We start from the raw sequence: 16,406 nt of genomic DNA on the forward strand, positions 1-16,406 counted from the left end.
CCGCCCCTCACGTCGCGTTGCATTGGGCAGGAGCTGCGGCTCGTGCTTTGTCGGTTGGTGTCAGAGCGGCTCCGGTGCGGCGGGACCATGTCGGCGATGGGGACTCTCGCGTTCGATGAGTACGGGCGGCCCTTCCTGATCCTCAAGGACCAGGATCGCAAGAGCCGCCTCATGGGGCTGGAGGCGCTCAAGGTATTTGCGCATGCGCCACCGGGGAACCGCCGGCTCCCGGCGACGCCTCCATGTGCTTCCCCACCCCCACCCCGGGGTCAGAGCTGCTCCCACCCCTGTGGTTGCTCCCCGCTAATCCCCGTCCCGCTGTAGGGTCTGGAGCCGCCGGACCGTTGTGGGTCTCCGCCGGGCTTCGGCCCGGGCGAGTGCAGGAAAAGCCGTGACCGGTGCGCGGAGCTCCTAGCCTCGCCCCCATCGGGCCGCATCGCCGCAGTCCGAGCTAAGCCCTTGATGGCGCGCCCCGGGCCGCCCAGAGCTGCTGCCTCGTGCGGACGGAGCGGGGCGGCTTTACCCGCCGGGCGCTTTGTTAAACGCCGCGGCCGGGCCCTGTGGTCGCTTAGTCACTAAACTCACATTAAGCTGCTGCTTCCCCGTAAATCTCTCACACACTGAACCAGGCTCTTCTCCCCCGCTGTTTCCTGCCTTATCCCCCTGCCCTGGTTATTGTCCCATCTCCCTTCCATCTTATAACCGCCTTGAGCACATTGTTCGCAGCCCGTGTCGTCCAGACCAGGTATCTCTGCTTTGTCCTCAACTGAAACCACTCAGAGCCTCTAATGATCTCACAGCTCAAACCAGGATGTTATCCTCATTCTCTTTGACCTGCCAGCTGCTTTTGATACAGTTAACCACACTCCTCCTCTTGAAATTTTGTTCTACCTTGGCTTCCTGGACTCTGTCTTCTCTTGGTTTTTCTTCTACCTCTCTAACTGCTCTTTCAGCATGTCCTTTGGAGCATGCTCTTCACGCCCTCCCCTTCAGCTTTGGGGTGGGAGGGGTCCACCGGGCACTATACCTTTCTCTTTTCCCTTTACACCTTATCTCTGGGTAGTCTAGTTCATACACAAATACAATATATGTTAACAACTCACCCCTGCAGCAAACCTGTGTGTCTCTGCTCAAGCTAAAATCTTGGTCCCTCTCTTTGACATTTCATGGCTATCTAGCTGTCAGCTCTAGGTGAATATGGGTATAACAGAGCTCCTAATCTACTCTCCCTGTTACTTCCTTTCTCAGTCACTGTGGATACCACCACCATCCTGCCTGTCATGTCCTTAAACAGGGCATTGTCTTTTACTTGGACCTCTGTATTGGTCTTCATATCCAGGCGGTGTGTGAATCTTGCCAGTTCTTTCTGACTAACATGGCTAAGATATGGCCTAACTACTCCTTCCACACAACTAAAATTCTTGTCCAGGCCCTTGTCATCTTGCATCTAGGTTACTGCAACATTCTTTTCTCTGATTTGACAGATGCACTTATGCCCTGTTCATATCCATTCAGAATACTGTTGCAAAAAATTTCCTAACCTGTTGCTTTGACCATATCAGTCCTCTCTTTGCTTCCCTCCAATGGCTCCCCGTTCTCAGGCCATGTCTACATCTAAAATTTTGCAGCGCTGGTTGTTACAGCTGTATTAGTACAGCTGTATAGGGCCAGCGCTGCAGAGTGGCCACACTTACAGCAACCAGCGCTGCAAGTGGTGTTAGATGTGGCCACACTGCAGCGCTGTTGGGCGGCTTCAAGGGGGGTTCCGGGACGAGAGAGCAAACCGGGAAAGGAAACCAGCTTCGCCGCGGTTTGCTCTCTCGGTCCCGGAGCCAGCCAGCAAACCGCAGGGAAGGAGACCTGCTTGCTCGGGGTTCCGGGACCGAGAGAGCAAACCGGGAACGCCGCGGTTTGCTCTCTCGGTCCCGGAGCCAGCCAGCAAACCGCAGGGAAGGAGACCTGCTTGCTCGGGGTTCCGGGACCGAGAGAGCAAACCGGGAACGCCGCGGTTTGCTCTCTCGGTCCCGGAGCCAGCCAGCAAACCGCAGGGAAGGAGACCTGCTTGCTCGGGGTTCCGGGACCGAGAGAGCAAACCGGGAACGCCGCGGTTTGCTCTCTCGGTCCCGGAGCCAGCCAGCAAACCGCAGGGAAGGAGACCTGCTTGCTCGGGGTTCCGGGACCGAGAGAGCAAACCGGGAACGCCGCGGTTTGCTCTCTCGGTCCCAGAGCCAGCCAGCAAACCACAGGGAAGGAGACCTGCTTGCTCGGGGTTCCGGGACCGAGAGAGCAAACCGGGAACGCCGCGGTTTGCTCTCTCGGTCCCAGAGCCAGCCAGCAAACCGCAGGGAAGGAGACCTGCTTGCTCGGGGTTCCGGGACCGAGAGAGCAAACCGGGAACGCCGCGGTTTGCTCTCTCGGTCCCGGAGCCAGCCAGCAAACCGCAGGGAAGGAGACCTGCTTGCTCAGGGTTCCGGGACCGAGAGAGCGGAACGCCGCGGTTTGCTCTCTCGGTCCCGGAGCCAGCCAGCAAACCGCAGGGAAGGAGACCTGCTTGCTCGGGGTTCCGGGACCGAGAGAGCAAACCGGGAACGCCGCGGTTTGCTCTCTCGGTCCCAGAGCCAGCCAGCAAACCGCAGGGAAGGAGACCTGCTTGCTCGGGGTTCCGGGACCGAGAGAGCAAACCGGGAACGCCGCGGTTTGCTCTCTCGGTCCCGGAGCCAGCCAGCAAACCGCAGGGAAGGAGACCTGCTTGCTCGGGGTTCCGGGACCGAGAGAGCAAACCGCGGCGAAGCTGGTTTCCTTTCCCGGTTTGCTCTCTCGGTCCCGGAACCCCGAGCAAGCAGGTCTCCTTCCCTGCGGTTTGCTGGCTGGCTCCGGGACCGAGAGAGCAAACCGCGGCGTTCCCGGTTTGCTCTCTCGGTCCCGGAACCCCGAGCAAGCAGGTCTCCTTCCCTGCGGTTTGCTGGGTGGCTCCGGGACCAAGAGAGCAAACCGGGAAAGGAAACCAGCTTGATTACCAGAGGCTTCCTCCTTCCACGGAGGTCAAGAAAAGCGCTGGTAACTGTCTACATTGGATTACCAGCGCTGGATCACCAGCGCTGGATCCTCTACACCCGAGACAAAACGGGAGTACGGCCAGCGCTGCAAACAGGGAGTTGCAGCGCTGGTGGTGCCCTGCAGATGTGTACACCTTCAAAGTTGCAGCGCTGTAACTCCCTCACCAGCGCTGCAACTTTCTGATGTAGACAAGCCCTCAGTCACTTCAAACATAATCTACTTGTTTTAATTTTCAAGGTGTTTCATGGTCATGCTACCTATTATCTGTCATAGGCTATTGAGCTTTCCATATTCACCTCCAATCAGCCCATGATGTCAGCCTCCATTGCCTACTTGTTACGTTTTTCAAAGTACTTTTGTCCTTTCTCTCATGCTGCCCCTCGTATTTGGGAAGAATTCCTCATAAACATTTTCAAAGCTACCTCATTATCCTGCTGATCCTTCTTCCTAAGAGCTTTTTTCCATCGACCTAGTACTGAGGGTTGGGTCGGTATAATTGCGTGTCTCGGGTGAAGTTTTCAGTGTAGACCAGTCCTTACGTTTTCAGATTCGGCAGGGACTATATTTTTTTGTTCCATGTTCGTACAATATATAGCACAATGAGGTCCTGGTCCATTATGAGAGATCCTAAGCGCCTTGATAACACAAATAATAAATGTGTTGCATTTCAGTCATTCACCTGTTGCAGCACTGAAGGAGACGAAAAGTATAATTTTAAAAATCCATGATGTTTGGTGTTTTGCGCCTGCAGAGGTGGGATGCTCTTGTTGTATCCTAGTGGATAATCTGAGCAGTTTGGCTACACTAGTAATGCAATGGTATGTTGAAAGTCCCAACAGATTTTAAAGAGTGACTGAATGTCAACAATCCTTTATCTGGCAAAAGTCTGTCCCAGATGATCACTTTTGTATAAGAGAGTTAGTGTACGTCTACACTACCAGGCAAATCGGTGGGTAGCGATCGATCTATCAGGGATCAATTTATCGCATGTAGTGTATACATGATAAATCGATCCCCGATTGCTCTCCCGTGGACTGCTGAACTCCAGCAGTGTGAAAGGCGGAAGCAGAGTCGATGGCCATTGATCCAGCGCTGCAGGGATGCAAAGTAAGTTTAGTTCGATCTAAGGTACGTCAACTTCAGCTATGCTGTTTTCCTAGCTGAAGTTGCGTATCTTAGATTGATTCTTGCCCCTCCCCCCCTCCCCAGTGTAGACCAGCCCTTAGAGTTCACAGGCAAAGGTCCAGCCCACTAGTCAGATGCCTTTAATGCATCTGCTAGCGGGAGGGCAGAAGAAGAAAAGTGTGAGTATATCAGTTATATATCAACACATGCAATTTGCCTGATCTGGGAATAATTATAATATAAATTTTCACATCTTTCTGCTTGAAATAGAGCAAAATCATCTGTAGCAGTTGTTTTGTGTCTCACCCCTACTTAATGCTGTGTTTTTTATTTTATATATATATATATATATATGTATAATATATAAAAAATAAAAAGGTGGGGGGGGGAGAAGCTATTATGCCTTTTTCATTGCCAGTGCAAGTTTTATTCATATTTGCACCAATGGAAAACATTGGAGATGGGAATTGCTACTGGCTAAGCGATGGCCCTGAAAATACTGATACCTAATTTTCTCTGATACATAAGTGTACCTGCAAATAGCTAGAATCAAAGGACTTTCTTTTTCACTATTTGTTTGCATAGTGTTACTAACAAAGCATTGTATTTTTAAGGATGTGTCATAATGACAGAATTTATGTTTGCATTGTTGTTTCATAGTCTCATATAATGGCAGCAAAGGCTGTGTCAAATACACTGAGAACATCACTGGGGCCCAATGGTAAGTATGAGGATGTAAGTTTAAACACTTGGGGGGGAGGGTTAAGGTTTCTTTGATTATTTATAACTTGTATACTTTTTGAACACCTATTTTAGGTCTTGATAAAATGATGGTGGACAAGGATGGTGAGGTGACTGTCACGAATGATGGCGCCACCATTCTGAGTATGATGGATGTGGATCATCAAATAGCTAAACTTATGGTAGAGTTGTCTAAATCGCAGGATGATGAGATTGGGGATGGAACTACAGGGGTTGTTGGTAAGAGACATTTCAAATCTGTTACCTTTGAAATCAGGTTATTTAAAGAGTTGGCCCTACATAAACAATTAGCATCTCAAACAAACCTAGTAGAGTAGCTAGCATTTTAATTCTCTTGCAGCTCCTGTATTGCGGGCTGTCTATCAGAAGGATAGGGGATGGGGTTTGTTTGTTTTTGTTTTTAAAAGGGTAGGCTAAATTTGCAGGCAGTATTGACACTCCATCCCTTGTATTAAATGCATGCATGTATTTATTTTTTCACATATCTTAAATAGTTTTCTTCCAATTCCATCTTCACTCCTTAAGAAAAAGCAGTAATTGAGTAGTTTCCTCACTAAGATTGGTTAACAGCCGTTGATGAATTTTAGAAACTTGTGTCTGGTATAGTGTAAGCCTGCAAGGGTAAGTCTGTTAAACACACTTTCTGTGCTCTAACAACATAAAATAACTTAATAAATTGATGGAGGAAAGTAAATTCCTGGGGGGGGGTTTGTTTTGTTTTGTAGTTCTGGCTGGTGCATTATTGGAACAGGCTGAGCAGTTGTTAGATCGCGGTATTCACCCTATGAGAATAGCAGATGGTTATGAGCAGGCTGCACGCATTGCCATTGAGAATCTAGACAAAATCAGCGACAGTTTTCCAGTTGATCCACAGAACAGTGAACCTCTCATCCAGACTGCAAAGACAACTCTAGGTTCTAAAGTGTAAGTTTATACTGGAAAAACCTAACTAATGAAGTTTCATACTTGAAAGCATTTTTGGGAAGAATCATTGACAGTTGTTTAACTTTTTTAGCTGGAATATAAAATTTGTTACATTCCTCAATGAAATTTTTCCTTAAAGCTAAACATCACTTTTTATTTGGGTGTAAGATTTTTACCTATGAAAGCTTATACCCAAATAAATCTGTTAGTCTTTAAGGTGGCACTGGACTCCTTTTGTTTTTGTGGATACAGACTAACATGGCTACCCCCTGATCCTTTTTATTTTTATTACCAGTTAATTTCTCTACTGTAACTCCCTGATGCAGCAAGTTTAGGAGGAGGCATTAGTAAGCCATTCTCTTTACACGTTTGATGACATGTGACAAGCAGCAGCATAGAGGAATTTCTATTGCAATCTGCCTAATTCCTTTTCTTTCTTTTTCTTCTTCCACGCTTCCTAACTTTCCTTTTTATATTTCTGTGTGGTTGTTTCCCCTCACTTTTAAAATATGATAGTTTGCTTAAAGAAAAGATGACACTAGATGGATTTCACATGTGACAAATAGCTAATATTATTATAGCTTTATCTGCTACCTTTAATTCTATTAAGAGCAGTGACAGAGCAGGTTATTTTTTTGGCTATAGTAAAATGGTATTTAGATAACTAATGAAATATGGCTCTTTCTTTAATTTGCCGGGATAGTGATTTGATGGCATAACATGGTTTTCCGCATTTGTCAGCAGATCAGCCCAAAGTGATGCATACATTTTAGGAGAGAGCCTCAGTCTTTTCAGGTTTGCAGTCCCTTTTTTGAAGTCAAAGGTTTTCAGTACCTCCTTACATTTAATTTATATCGATGATGATAATAAGCCTATATAATTTGTGTGTATGTTGAGAGGCTAACAGAAAATATTTAACCTTGAAAGGTAATGGGGGCAGGGAGGAGGGAGACAGATGTCCTTTGCTTTAGACTGTTAATAAATGTTCGTGACCCCTCGATTGCCATTCATGACACACTAGTTGAGAAACACAGTATAGGGTAAGTATTGAACAAATCAATTGACCATTGACTGTTCTCAGTTCCCTTCTCAGGTGTGAGTTATCTTTTTCTGCTGGGCTGCTAGACACTTTAAAACAAAAGTTATTTTTCCTCCCTTGGTATCCTGCTGTTAACTGATTTATCTCGTTAGACTGACCTCACACTTGGTAAAGCAACCCCCATCCTTTCATGTATTTATATCTCCTCCTGTATTTTTCACTTCATGTGTCTGATGAAGTGGGTTCTAGCCCGTGAAAGCTTATGCCCAAATAAAACTGTTAGTCTCTAAGGTGCCATAAGGACTCTTCATTGTTTTGTTTTTTTTTAAAAACAAAAGTAATCCTGTTGTTCCTTCCTGTTGCTATTGGAACAAAGGAAAAGCTACTAGTGATGCTTGACTTAACTGTAAGTCTGACCAACGCTGTTTTGTTTGTTGTTAATGTAGGGCAGGTAGAACAATGGCACTAAAACAAAGTTTCAAAAAACACTTCTTTGGTTTTTTTTTCAGTGAAGTCTGTGACATTTGCTGCTTGTCTTATATTAAAGAACATTTCAGGTCTCTCAGTATACTGTTCAAGTTAGTGTCATAGATGGAGACAACTCTCCCCTTCTTTAGGGCATATTAAAGTGGATATAGTCAAACCATTCTCTTTTAATCTTAAAGAATTCAGGCTAGAGTTTAACTGTTTTTGAGCAGCCAAAAATCTACATATAGACACCAGTTGTCTATACCATGCTCCGATATACCAAATATATGTAATCACATTAAAAGAGGTCCTTTCCCAGACGTACCTTGCATGTTGTTTGGCATGCACACTATAGGTCCCTCGTTTCTTATAATTCACTTGTAATCAGTTAAGTGTGAGAGCCCAAATCTGCCTCTTGGTAAGATATCCAAGAAGAGGTGTCCATCTTCACTACACAGGCAGACAAATTCAATTCTTTATCTCCTATTTTGTAGTTTAACTACCTTTTTCTCCTCTTCTCTTCTCCCATTTTCCTACAATGAACAAACATTCAAAGCTTAAATAACTTTTGTTCTCTTAGGACAATTGTTATCTTGGGGAGGGGGGACGTTTTGAACAATCTTAACTAACTTCATTACATTTTGCTTAAATTAGAATTAATCGTTGCAACAGACAAATGGCAGAAATCGCTGTAAATGCTGTACTGACAGTGGCTGATATGGAACGCAAAGATGTTGATTTTGAGCTAATCAAAGTACAAGGCAAAGTGGGAGGGAGACTGGAAGATACCCAGTTGGTCAAAGGAGTGATTGTGGATAAAGATTTCAGCCATCCACAGATGCCTAAAGTGAGTCAGTCTTTTCTAGTAGTGTTTTTTTTTATTTAAACCATCAAGGAACTTTTCTTTGTCCCTCCAACTGCTGTATCTGAATACCTCTCATGTACTCTAAAATAGAAGTTTCTCTTTCCTAGCTTTTAGGAAAAATAACTTTATTAGTATGGGGTGGCGGAAGGGCAAGAGTGCAGATATTATTGAGGTTAAAATAATTAAGATTAATCTTTATTTTAACATGTAGGAAGTTAAAGATGCTAAAATTGCAATTCTCACTTGTCCATTTGAGCCACCTAAGCCTAAAACCAAGCACAAGCTTGATGTAACATCTGTGGAAGATTACAAGGCACTGCAGAAATATGAGAAGGAGAAATTTGAAGAGATGGTGAAACAGGTTAGAGTTTTTGTAAACATTTATCTCTGATGACTTTTCCCCAGTGTATACAAAGTGAAATATTTTGCTTTTCATGTATGATTTGACAAGTAGTCTCATTAGAAGCAGACCTGCTTGCATACATATACTTTTAAAAAATTACAACTGAATGACAAACTATTTTAAAAAAATAGCTGTAATTAATTAACAGAGTGCAGTTTGAAATTCAGTTCCATGGTTAGTGTCTTTACGAGTCATCCTTTGTATCCACTGTATTTTGGTACTTGTGAGTTCAAATTAAACCCATTGTATTGCTTTTAACTTAGCAACATATATTGGAATTGTTTTCAGATTAAAGACACTGGTGCAAACCTAGCTATTTGCCAGTGGGGTTTTGATGATGAGGCAAATCACTTATTGCTTCAGAATGAGCTGCCTGCTGTTCGTTGGGTTGGTGGACCTGAAATAGAAGTAAGTAAAGTTCTCTCCAACTTCATTTTGCATCTGCCTTGACTGGCTGACAAAGGATTTAACGCATGATCGCTTCAGAAGCTCTGGCTTTCAGAAGGAGAGCAGCACAACTAATATACATGAGTCTAAATCACTGACTGTAAAATAGCACTTGTGAGAAGGGCCCACTATGAATGAGGCCATGATTCACAATTGAGTCCTCTGGACACTACCCCAGTACAAATAATAATTGACGGATGGAAGTTAAAATTGAGCTTAAAACGTATGATGGGTAATAGGTGACCTAAGACTCCATGTTTAAAATCTCATTCCTTGCTTTGCAGAAGCAACTCATTCCCTGAAATACTTTAAAGGAGGGGAAGCATTCATTTCAGAGTCTAGTCCATAAGCTGGCATTCTTCCACCTATGTCCCACAATTAAAAAAAAAAAAAACCAAACCCTTGAGAAAATTCTTTTCAAAATGACTGTTTTTTAACTTGTAGTTGATTGCCATTGCAACTGGAGGACGCATCGTTCCTCGTTTCTGCGAACTCACGTCTGAGAAACTAGGCTTCGCTGGCATCGTCAGGGAGATCTCATTTGGAACAACAAAAGATAAAATGCTTGTTATTGAGCAATGTCAGAATTCCAGAGCTGTGACCATCTTCATTAGAGGAGGAAATAAGATGGTGAGGTGCTCAATATGTAAATGAGAGTTTGAACATTTCTTCTGCTAATTCCTGTCAGCTTGCATAATCAGCAGGTGCATCCAAAAGAAGCCTCAGTTTTTTACTGTCGTATTTGAAGGGTGGCTAGAGGGAGTGAACAAGTTAGTAGTCCACTTGACTGGGACAGTCAACAGTGATTTGCTTGTTAAGAGTGGCGACTCGCTGTGCAAAGTACCGCTAGATTCACGTTGTTTGGTGTTGAGTAAAACTGATGATCCTTTGTTATCATGCACTACGAGTAACTTTATTCTTGTGCCTAGTGCCTTTTACTTTTAAGGGACTGCTCGTGTGAATAAAATTATATTGAATAATTTGGAGGATCAGGTATGTAACAGTAGATATCTAATCTTCATCTGTAAGTCTTGGCTTGACATTTAAATAAGAATGGTGTCTCCTGTACACAGAAATCAAATTTCAGAACTTTGCATTAAATCCATTGGTATCTAGTGTGTTGCTCTTATCCTGCTGGTACTTAAGTTCTGTTTGGAGCCAAAAGCATAAGAAAGAGGGGAAAACTGAGAGCATACAAATAAAAGATTACAAAAATCTCTTTTTTTTTAAAAAAAAAAAAAAAAGAAAGAAAGAAAAGAAACTGCTTTTGAGGTTTAATTAGCTTTTTTTAAAAAAAAAAACACATCAAGATATTAAATGGACTTTCTGATGTATGAACCATAAATATTTTTAGTGTAAAAAGCTTGTTTTTATCTTGGTAATACCCCAGGCTTGAGAAACGATTTGGTCATCCGAGTGAAGGATTGAAAATCTTTTAAAATGTGCATGTGTAATTTCTAGGTATTGAAAAGCTGATTATTTCAAAATGTAAAGTTTCATGAAAACAATGAATTAAAAAAATCTAGGTCATTACAACAATAGATTTCTATTCAGATATTTGGCTGCGTGGAGTTTCTGATTCTGTACTAGGAAACCTTGATGAAGTAAGATTTTTGGGATTCTCCTAACTTTGCATGCTGTAACATAACTTGTTATGTTCTAAAATTCAAGATTATTGAAGAAGCAAAACGATCTCTTCATGATGCCTTGTGTGTAATCCGGAACCTGGTTCGTGATAACCGCATTGTGTATGGAGGAGGGGCTGCTGAGATCTCTTGTGCTTTGGCAGTTAGTGAAACAGCAGATAAGGTAAAAACAAAAGAAAAAGGAAAAAAAACCTTTTTCATCATTCTCCTGCTCAACGAAAACATCAACCTTTTAGTGTCTGTAACTGAAAAACAAGTGTTATGTTAAGGAATTTCATGCTTTCACTTACGCACAGTGTCATGTAGTTTTAGTTTTTCACATAGTAATTGCTGCTGCTTCACCATAAAAAAGTGAAGTAGTAGAAGAACAGCTGTTGTGCTTTTTAAAAAAAAAAAAATAAAACAAAGTCTGTTATGCTTTAGTAAACTACTTTGTGGTTAGTGATTAAATGATACTGTGACATTTTCTATTGGGTTGCTAGCTGTCTTTCCAGACTGATGTACTGTTATCAGTGGTATTCCTTTTGCAATACTGATATGTCTTTTGATAGATGAAATAGGACAACTTAAATATATCAAAGTCATATCAGAATTCAAGTACAGATCTTAGGGTTTGGTTTTAAAAGGTTGTAACCTTAGCCAGGTCAAAATTTGCAGCTCCTGAAATGGAGACTGTGGTTGTAGATGGGGCATTCAGCGGCATATGACTCCATCCCTTACCCGTAGACCCTCATTTCAATGATAAGATTGCAGTCACTCCCATCATTTCATGCCAGGACTGTTACTGCACTGTAGCAGGATCCATGTGGTGAGTTATTGAGCGGCCAGCTGATGCATTGTAGATTGACACAGTGAAATGGCTTGCCATGTAAACAAGCCGTTTGTCCGTATGACTGATGTAGGCTGTATTATGCATATAAGTATGTTGGCACCACATATAAACATCCTGTTGGGTAGGATGGGTAATGTTTTTAAGGAACACTTGCATCTATAGTATATGGATAAATTCTTTCACTATTTCAGTGTGGTAACCTGGTTTTGCCAACAGTCTAATATAAGCCTGTACTGTCTTAGTGCCCCTCTTTGGAACAATATGCTATGAGGGCTTTTGCTGATGCCCTAGAAGTCATTCCCATGGCACTTTCTGAAAACAGTGGAATGAATCCCATACAGACTATGACTGAAGTGCGAGCTAGACAAGTGAAAGAAAACAATCCTGCTCTTGGGATCGATTGTTTGCGCAAAGGAACAAATGGTAAGAAATCCTTATTATGCTATGACTATTGTGGAGAGGAGCTAAATGGAAGGAATTTCTCAACAAATGTAAAAAGCCATAATAGACTTGGGAAAATTTCCTATGAAGAATTTAACTTTGTTGAGTTACTGTGTATAATGAAGTTCTTACTTGCAGCTACTTATTGGACTAATGTGGCTCCTAAAATTTTCTGGTAATTTTTGTAATGAGTTAAAAACACCTGTTGTATCTAATAGAAAACTATGGCTCTAACTTTTTCTTCATTCTTTTCTCTTAAAACACTTGTGTAGAAATTATTGTCCTCACTCTAAGACAATAGTGTTATTTATCCCATCAAATGTCCACTTGAAGTTACTAGAACAAAGTTAAGAATTTTATAATCTGAACAGTGGATCTCAGAATTGTTTTGGTACAGAATATTATAAGAATAGTGATTTTTTTTCAGAACAGTATTTATAGTTTAAAAAAAAACATTTAAGTGGTGGTATGAAAAAAAAATCATCAAGGCTAGGTCTAAGCTATGAGCTAGGGACGGGATTCCCCTGCTCGTGTACGCATACTTATGGTAGCTTTGAGAGCTAGCAGTAGCATAAATAGCAGAGAGCTAGCAGTAGCATAAATAGCAGTGTAGCTTAGGCAGCTGCAGTGGAGACAAAATCAAGCTATTGGGAGTACATACCTGCCTGAAACTGGTACTTACGTACCATCCTGGCTCAGCCACGCCTCTGTTGCCACTACCTATGCGACTGCATCTTCACTACAACATTGTTTCACCCATGCTGTTTTCCTACTTAAGACATCTTTTTCAGAAAAGAAAGTAGTAACTCGAACAAGTGAGTTTAAGGCACAGTGGGAAGTTTGTCATAATATGGTATTGGCATGTTTATCCATACAAAATATACTGTGTAATTTTCTTTATGCCTAGTTGACTTCCTTGTGATGAAAATACTTAAGCTTCTACATGAAGGACTGTTGTCACTGTGCCTTATGGTAGTCTAACACTGGCACATGGAAGCTGCATGTATTCTTTTCTATGAAGTTAAAAATCATGCTAGAGGGGAAAGAGATGGGAATATTGAGGGAGTGGAATGTTAGAAAAGAGAATCTGGATCCTTTTATGTAAGATCACCGTGAAAGCTCTAAAAGTTACTCACTTTGTAAATAAATGTGTAGCTTGAGGAGATTTTTAAAAACATCAGCAGTCCCCTTTTGACCCTCAAGGTTGAAAGCAGTAATCAAAATACGTTCTAGGGGATCACACAGTAAATTACTTAATTTAATCCAAGAAATGTAAGAGTATTATATGACATGGAAACAATAAAAAGTAAAAATGTTTGAGCAACATGTTTTGAATCAGATGCCTTCAGGGGCCATAAGTTCTTTATTGCTCTGCTGAGCATTTTTGTTGTTTGTTTTAATTTAACCCCAAATAATTATTTGTAATATTTGTTAAACTCACTTGTATGTGAGGTCACCCATGACGTGAAAAATCAAGGCTGCAACAAACAGGTGAGTGTCAAATGTATGTTTGTCCTCCAAATTTGGGTACTATTAACAGATTTTCTAAATGAGCTCCTATCTGGGATTGATTTTTGGATTTTCTGGGTGGTTGACTTTATTTTGAAGAATGCTTATCTACCAAACATCATCTATTGCAACATGAATTTCTGAATTCAAGCTCTTGAAACATCAATTACTCACTTAGTATTTCTTCATATTTGGAATAAAAACCTTAATTTTATACCACATTAGCAAAACATTTGGGCATAAGTAGGATAAGTTCAGATGAGGATTTGATTTGGAACTGTCTTTACTTTTGTAAGTATCATGTTCCCTTCACTGTTTTACTTCTGTGCCTTATTATCATGATAAATGTAATTCGTTGCCCTAGTGGATATAAAGAAGCTTTTAAAAAAAAAATACTGTACTCCAAGTTGGGAACTTTCAGAACAATTTTTGAGACTGAAGTCTCTTTTCAGGAAATGTCTCAGCTGTACTATGAGCACTTGACTGGCCAAACAAAGTGTACAATGTCAGAGAAATAAGTCAGCTGCTTGTACCGGCTTGTTTTTCTTCACTATACCTCACTATGATCTCTAAACAGCTGAAAGGGAATAATATGCGTGTAGAATAAAATTCTGCATTTTGGTAGAAGGGCGTGATTGTAGAGTTTTAAATCTGAAATGTGATTTGCTCTCTGCAGGCTCTTTTAATGTGTCTTTAATTTGGTGGGTTTTGACTTTTGGGGAGATGTCTAATTATTTCCCTTCTTTTGACAGATATGAAGAAACAACATGTCATAGAAACCTTAATTGGTAAAAAGCAACAGATTGCTCTGGCTACTCAGATGGTTAGAATGATTCTAAAGATTGATGATATTCGTAGGCCAGGAGAATCTGAAGAATGAAGGCTGAAAGACAAGGAATAAAATGTAATGGAGCCACTGCAGTAAGAAAAATCAGTGGGATCTCAACAGTTCATCTTCAGCTATTTATTTCTTGACAACTTTTCTTTTTGTTTTAGAAAGTGTAACTGCTAGTTGTTTAAGACAATAAAGTACCATTTAGCAGTTATGGCTTCAAGAGTTGTTTGAGGCACCATTATATGTTCTTACTTGTTTCCTAGCAAACATTCACATCCTTTTATATTGACGTCGGTCAAGAAAGATAGCTCAGATGTTCTATTGTTCAAATTGTTTATGACCCTTCATCCAGTGTCCTGCAGGAGACTCGTTCTGTTGCCTGTAGGCAGAATCTCTTACCATTGCATGTCCAATGGTCTGGATTCTCTAGCTCTTCAGTGCGACAGACTGGAAATTCTGTGTCAATTTACGTAAACTGTTTAAAAATGGAGTCTTGTAGGGTATTAAATATGCAAATGAACAATCCAGTATTCTTTGTTCACATGATAATTTTGATTTTACACTGTCCCATCCTCCCTAATTTTCAGTTTGTTGCAGAATTTTGTGTTAGTCGTAGCTGCATTTTAGAAATGTAGAAAGTCCAGTCCTTTCATTTTCCTCTAAAACTGGACTACTTAATTTTTTCTTGTCTTTATTTTGGCTTAGTTTCAGCAAATCACTTAAATCTGCGCTTAACTTTAGGAACTCAGACTACTTGTGCTGAAAATTATGTATGTTAAAGTGCTTTGCTGAATAAAACTACTTATATGCTCAGTGCTTTGCTGAATTAGGGGATCTTTATAGCCAGTCTGTTTTAAAGCTTCCATTTCCCTTATGTGAGCATTTATTTTTTATTGTTGTCTAAACTAGTAGTTTTAGCTGCTCTTATTTAACAGTATTTCATTTTAAAATGAAAACATGTGATCATCTTAATGATTAGTGCTACTCCCTAGTGTTGCCACTTGGGGACAGCTACACAGGGATAAAAGACCCACAGCATGGCCATGGTTGGCCCGGGTTAGCTGACTTGGGCTTCGGGGCTAAAAGTTGTGTAAATGGTTGAACTCTGGAGTCAGCTCTGGGACCCTCCACCCTCACAGGGTCCCAAAGCTCAAGCTTCAGTGTGGGCCCAAATATCTGCATAGCAGTTTTTCAGCTTGAGTCTGTCAGCTGACCAGCCAGCCATGGGTTTTTATACCTGTGTAGATAAACCCTTGAATGCTGGCACATGATGAAAGATGACCTCACAGAAGAAACTAAAGCCTATCATGGTAAAACTCAATGGAGACCCAAGGGCAGTGTTTTACTGCAATTTAAGAAGGAAAGTTTAAATTCTTTCACTTAGGAAACTTAAACCATAAAAAAAAAAAAGCTACTTCCCTAATAATTAAGCATGTCATCCATTTCTAATAAATGAAGTAAAACTGAACTTCAACGTCCATGTGCTCCAACTGCATGGAGGAGCTGTCTACTATAGAAAGTGACATACTGAAGAATAATTTACATTATGCTTCAGTAATGGCTATTTATAGTGTAAACATTGAGAGGTGAGGATTCTGAGCAATTTCAAAAATAAATTATCAATCATGCCAACAGCTCCAGTGTTGTTTTCCAGAAATATTGTAGCTGTCATTTCAAGATACACTTGTTTCAGAAGCGTTCCAGTACTACATAGTATATTGAGAATGGTACAATAAAATTGCTCAGAAGACCTTAAATGAGAAATGGCTGGCAAGTTACTATTCCACTGTAAGTTGTTTGTGTGTGAAATCTCAAAGGATACAAGCTAATAGTTAAAAAGACCTTTTCATCGGTGCATTCCTGCTAAATAGATCTTTAAATGTGCAATTCTATAGGAAGAATTGAGGAGTTATTGATTCAAGTCCAAACATTAGATTAACATCAAATTATATTTTTTTTTAAAATCAAATGCCCTAAAGTTTTAGTTGAGACTTTAATAGAGAAATTCAATTTATAGTTTCCTAACTCACCCGTTTTAACTGCATGCACCCAT

General features: G+C 41.2%; 1 protein-coding gene across 1 annotated transcript; it reads left to right on the forward strand.

Moving 5' to 3' along the window:
• The first annotated feature begins 31 nt into the window (after positions 1-31).
• Positions 32-15,166, forward strand: CCT5 (chaperonin containing TCP1 subunit 5). The gene is made up of 11 exons (XM_030551693.1): positions 32-192; positions 4,843-4,903; positions 4,999-5,163; positions 5,670-5,868; positions 8,030-8,222; positions 8,452-8,601; positions 8,932-9,051; positions 9,535-9,720; positions 10,762-10,899; positions 11,811-11,991; positions 14,271-15,166. Exons 1-11 carry the CDS (start codon positions 88-90, stop codon positions 14,396-14,398), a joined length of 1,626 nt encoding a protein of 541 aa, XP_030407553.1. The 5' UTR covers positions 32-87; the 3' UTR covers positions 14,399-15,166.
• Positions 15,167-16,406: the final 1,240 nt, after the last annotated feature.

The sequence above is a fragment of the Gopherus evgoodei genome, chromosome 2, assembly GCF_007399415.2.
Source record: "Gopherus evgoodei ecotype Sinaloan lineage chromosome 2, rGopEvg1_v1.p, whole genome shotgun sequence".
NCBI classification, from domain to species: domain Eukaryota; kingdom Metazoa; phylum Chordata; order Testudines; family Testudinidae; genus Gopherus; species Gopherus evgoodei.